The 5321-nt window shown below is 41.2% G+C and overlaps 1 protein-coding gene across 1 annotated transcript; it reads right to left on the bottom strand.

Moving 5' to 3' along the window:
* Window positions 1–499: 499 nt before the first annotated feature.
* Window positions 500–2350, bottom strand: SOCS4 (suppressor of cytokine signaling 4). The gene has a single exon (XM_009707274.1). The coding sequence runs from the start codon at window positions 2253–2255 to the stop codon at window positions 945–947; it is 1311 nt and encodes a 436-aa protein (XP_009705576.1). The 5' UTR covers window positions 2256–2350; the 3' UTR covers window positions 500–944.
* Window positions 2351–5321: the final 2971 nt, after the last annotated feature.

Genomic DNA, 5321 nt, shown 5'->3' with positions numbered 1-5321 from the left:
CCTTCTCACCCTCCCACCCCATACTTTATCATTTATGATTTAAGAAGCAGCAGCTCCCAGAGTGAAAACTGGGTATTTCACATGATGAAATAGTTACACGGCAACAGAGTTACCAAGTCCAAACCCCATCTATCGTAAGTAACTATATCATTATCCCTTCCAGGCACGGATCAAATCCCAGTTTATGAGTAGTTTGCTTTTTACTGCTATTAAACAAAATGAAAAGCTGTTCCAGAACCCTGCTGCTCTGACGATTACGAGCCTTCCTCTTTCCCAACCAAAATCTTTTCACGATCAGTTTATACATGTTTGTTCCTGTGCTGAGTGTTGTCCTTAACTTGAATTGTTTTTCCTCTCCCTGGTGTTTCGTCCCCTGATGTATTTATAGAAAGATCATATCCTCTTTCAAACTTCATTTTGCTAGGAATAGTAATGTTAGAAATAGACTGATGAATTTACTGTATTAGATACGGATGGACATACATACACGCACACAGAGGCTAGAGCACTCATTTTAAAAGAAATGCAGAAAATACAGATGAGTCAATCTTTAGTTAACAGTGCATTATTTCAAACATGTCAGTAACATATGTAAATTACAATATAAAAGACTGATCAAGTTCAAAACTGATTTTTAGTGTTTTTTAGATCTAAAGACTATCCATCTATAGAAATACCAGAAAGCCTACCTGAAATTCCATAAAACTCTAATCTGGGAACAGTACCAAAAGCCCACAATGAATACAATTTCTAAAAAAAGAGAGCTGGGAAGACTCAAAGTACCATTTGGATAAAAAAGCTAGTTTGGGTGGTAAATAATCTGCAGAAAAAGAAAAAAAAGATCAAATTGCTATTAAAAAAACCCCCAAACCCTAGAAGAAAGAAAGACCAAACATACTATTTGTCTGTTTTGAGACCATTTGATTCTTTCATAAAAATATTTTCTAGCTTTGCTGCTCGGGTACATCAATCCTGAGTACTCGAACTTTTGACTTATAATGATATTCCTTCAGATACAGCTTCACCGATGGAGGAATGGGAAGGGCGTCAATACCATCGTAAGTTGTACAGTTGCAAATAACCGTTCTACATATATGCTGGAGAGAAAAAGGGAAAGTCCTGTTTAGCGGAGTGGATAAAAGCGGTTCAAAGAACATACAGGAACTTGGATCTTTGTAGTGCTCTAGGAGTCCTGTGATGTCAGGAGAATGGAAGACACAAGGATCGTGGGCATCAAAGCTGAAGTTGTGGTTCCACTGCTCTATCCGCGCGTGGAGGGAACGACTGTAGCGCCTGAAGCTCACAGAAAACAAATAGTCTTCTTGGGCAGAATCTCGTAACAAAAACGTTCCCTCTGGCTTTCCTTCTAGCAGCGCCTCAGCTGCATATTTATCCATGACTCCCCAGTAGCAGGGATTGTTATTGATCTGGAGGAGGTCTGGCACTAGGCAGTGGACATAATCAATCTGCGTATGGTATTTTGGAGGCGTTTCCATCCGTAGTAGCTCATCATCTGTCTCCCATTTGGGCTTGTTTCTTTTTCTAGAACTTGTGCACAGTGTTATAACTTCGTCGTCAGAGTCCATATCGCTCTCATCTTTACTGCTCCTTACCACCTTACCTGTAACCAACTCAGACCTCGAATCACCCCTAGAGGAACTGCTGTCGGTAAAGTCGCAGGACTGGGAGGGAGAGTCCGTTCCCCCATTAGCAATCTCATCGTCTTGCAGCTCATCCTCCCTTTCCTCATGCTGGGATAAATCAGCAATTATCCAGTCTTCCGCTTTTGGACTTATAGGCGCTGTATGCCTTTTGATCAAGTGCCACCGAAAAGCTAGCTCCGAGCGTGGAGGGAAAGGACACTTATCTAGCATTAACTCACTGATATGAATTTTTCTTTTTGATGGCAGTCCTGAGGTGTGCCGACTGCTACAGTTCTTTATGGGAAAGCACTGACCCACAGCATCTTGCAGCTTCTGTTTGAGAGACCGGCCTAAAAACCTGTGACCACACGAACGGTCTAGATCCAGCTCGATAGACGAGCAGCTATACTTCCTCTCCTGGCCTCTTAAATTAGTCCCTGATCTTCCCGCAGCACTTGCTGTTTCAGCATCAGAACAATGCTCGCTCTTTTTTGACCAGGAGAGCTTCTTTCCACTCCAGACGTAACCATCCTTTCTGTCTGCGCTTCTGCTCCGGCTGCTTTTGGGTCTCACATCTGCGTTTTTAATATTACCGTCCTTATTTTCTGCCATTTTGACAGCTTTGTCTCACAAGTTGCCAGAAAGCGCACTGTGTTTCTCGTAGGGTTTTTCTACATAAGGAAGCTTCCTCGAGGCACTTTCTGGAAATATCTAAGGAAAAAGAAAACACAGCTAAGTTAATAGTTATGCACGCACACAAGATCAGTGGCGGTGTATATAGGACAACAGCGACAATTAATTGCTAACCACGTAAATATAATATGATCAAGCCAAATCTACTAGTACACCCCACAAATACCAGCCTGACAAGGCTCTCTGACCCCTTCCTTGGGAAAAGCATCCTCCAGAATAAACCATCTTACAGGTTTTTAGAGTATCCATTCTGACCCCGCAGCAGAGCAGAGACCCTTAGGTGCTGGCAATCCTATTGTGCTAAGGTCCGTTTCAAAGGGAAGCACTTCACGTGGCAGGTGATACTGCTTTAGCTGTTCATGGAGCAAATTCTGCATCTCTTCCAAATAACCTTTCAAGAAGGAACAAGCCAGAACAGAAACAACTAGGTCAGAGTACAAAGAGCTACTGTAGCTAGATGATATGCCTGTTTGCTACTAATCCACAGGGTGGGATGCCAGAGATCTTTTTCTTAACTGACACTTTTGGGTCACTTTCCAGATAAAAAAAAAAAAAAATTAAATTATATCAGTCACAGATTCCGTCAATTTCTGAAAGCTGTTTTCCTCTGCCTTTTCAAATGGAGCTAGAAAATACTGAGCCCCTAAGGGATTGAAATATCTGGGGCTTTACATACTGAAAAGGATTAAACCAATCCAGTCCCTTACTAAAAGCAATTTCAAAAGGCCGTGAAAGACGGAACTGCTTATTACTCATTAGAGAAGAAAGTTTACATTATTAAAATCAGTGCTGATTTCATTGTCTTTTGTTTCCAAAAGTGTACTGAATTCTCAAATAGATAAGTGGTTTCCTTTTGAACATTGCGCTTTGAAAAAGAAAAAAAAAAATCCTCTTTTGATTACTCAGTTGAAAGTAGAGCAGAATTTTTTCAAGGTACATAGATAACAATATGTTACGTGTGTTATACTGCCCCAAGGCATGGCAGAATGTAGAAATATCTCCCATCATGTACCAGGATGCTTTTGTATCAAAATGACGTACAGCTCCTCTATTCCACTGGGTTTTTTGGCTGTGGGTTTTTTGTTGTGTGGGGTTTTTTTTTTATTATTTAAAACTAATTGACATGGTAAATACTAAGCAGGAAAAGAAAAGGGCATCCACTTCCTCTCTCCATTCAATCCATTCTCATCATCAGGATTAGCCAGCATGACACAACCTCTCTGCGGTCCCCCGGGGCTGTGCAGGCTGAGTTCTAGCCTCTGCTTTCAGTAAAAGAATAAGACTGCCGTGCCAAAAGGCTTACATGCAATCTACGGGCCAAATGCATCCCAGATGTAACTTTCACCCAGGAATTTTTGACATTGCATTCCTTATTTACAACCCACAAACCTGAGAGCTGTGGGGGAAAGGAAAAGGGAGGGAAAGGGAGGAGACGCAGAAATGCAGAATGAGGGTAAGACAGGTTAAATATTGCAAATATGTTGGAAAAAAAATGGTATTAGAGCAATTCAGATGGATAGCACCTCACTGGTACCAAGTGGAACCACAGAACGGGGTCCATATTCCAGCAATTACAAATCAAAGATTAAAATAAAGATTTCCATTTCTTCTCTCAGGATTTTGCAAACGACTTTTCAGTGAAAACGTTGCAGGATGCAATGCAGACAGGAGACAGGCAGCATTTGCATTTGAGACCTGAAACACCCTTATTTAGACCAAGATTCATTGATTGCTTTTGTAACATTCATATTTTTCATCCAGAAACAGATAGAGTGGAGCACTGAATTTTCTCCATAGTTAAAAAAGAGGAAAAAAAGCAATCTCATTTGCCCTGGTGATAATCTGAAGTTAACTGAAGACAAAAAGTTATTCTAGATTCATCCTGTGGTAAAATACATTTATACGGGATTTTTAATTGGACAGAGAGATATCATTGAGGTTGCAAAGTCAAGTACTTAAAAATTAGGATATGACAGTTTGTAATTGCTTTTGAAACCTTCAATTATCTCATTCTACATATCCAGCCCATATAAGGAATAAGAATATGCAGAATATGGCCTTTTAATTAAAAACTGCAAAATGTACAAAACCCAGAAGTGCTGAAAAGGCCTGTTATCTCCTAACTTCAGCCTTGCAACTGAAATAAGCTCAGTGTTTTATGTCATTTCTGGGTGGTTATTGTATTTAACTGTAAAGCCACCTTCTAACTTTGTACCTTTCTTCTATCCCGAATCATTAGTGGTACCTGAAGTCTGATCTGAAACTTAAACTGGAGAAATAGCACGTGATGCTGTAAGACATACACCATTAGCCAGCAACACAGCTGTTTCCCTGGGGTTTGAAGGCAGCTGGAACCGAGGTGCCAATTCTGCCACGTCAGAGCAGTAATTGCTAATCAGACATAACACTAGACCCGTGAAAAGAGCATGGAATAAATGAAGAAAAAGGGATGTCATCCTACTAAAGCCAGGTTTAAACTTGACCTTGCAAAGGAGGAGCTAAGGATGGTTCAGTGGTCAGCTCGTGACTCAGGAGGCAAAACCTCAGTTTCCAAATGTGTTACAAACGTCTGCCTTCTGAAACATGCATCTGCCACAGCGTGTTTAGGTGCTCAAATCCCACCGTTCGGCATTACAGTAAGGGGTCGCGCCTTCATACCCTTTCGAATCTGTGATTCACACCCCTGCCAATAAAACAGGGACCAAAAATAATTTGGGTGTCGTAAAGAAAAAGGCATAAAGGACAGCGAGGCGTTCAGTGCTGTATTACCAGTTAAGGCTATCCACCTAAACCAGCTAGTCCTTTCACTGCAAATGTCCAAGTGAAATGCCATGTACCGTACATCCATTAATGGCTGGAGTGCAACTGAAAAAGCACGAGAGGAGGGCATGGACAAAAGAGAGGGAAGATGGTCCTACAGGGCAAGGTTAAATGGAGGAGTCTAGCACTGTGCAGCTTACACGCATCAGTTCTGAGATCCTTTTG

The sequence above is a fragment of the Cariama cristata genome, unplaced genomic scaffold (assembly GCF_000690535.1).
Source record: "Cariama cristata isolate BGI_N322 unplaced genomic scaffold, ASM69053v1 scaffold40459, whole genome shotgun sequence".
Lineage (NCBI taxonomy): Eukaryota > Metazoa > Chordata > Aves > Cariamiformes > Cariamidae > Cariama > Cariama cristata.
Note: the sequence above shows the minus strand (reverse complement) of the source record. Positions and strands in the feature narration are given on the sequence as shown.

Excerpts from the sequence above, each read along its gene's own strand:
- SOCS4 (XM_009707274.1), bottom strand. The coding sequence starts at position 2,255 with ATGGCAGAAAATAAGGACGGTAATATTAAAAACGCAGATGTGAGACCC.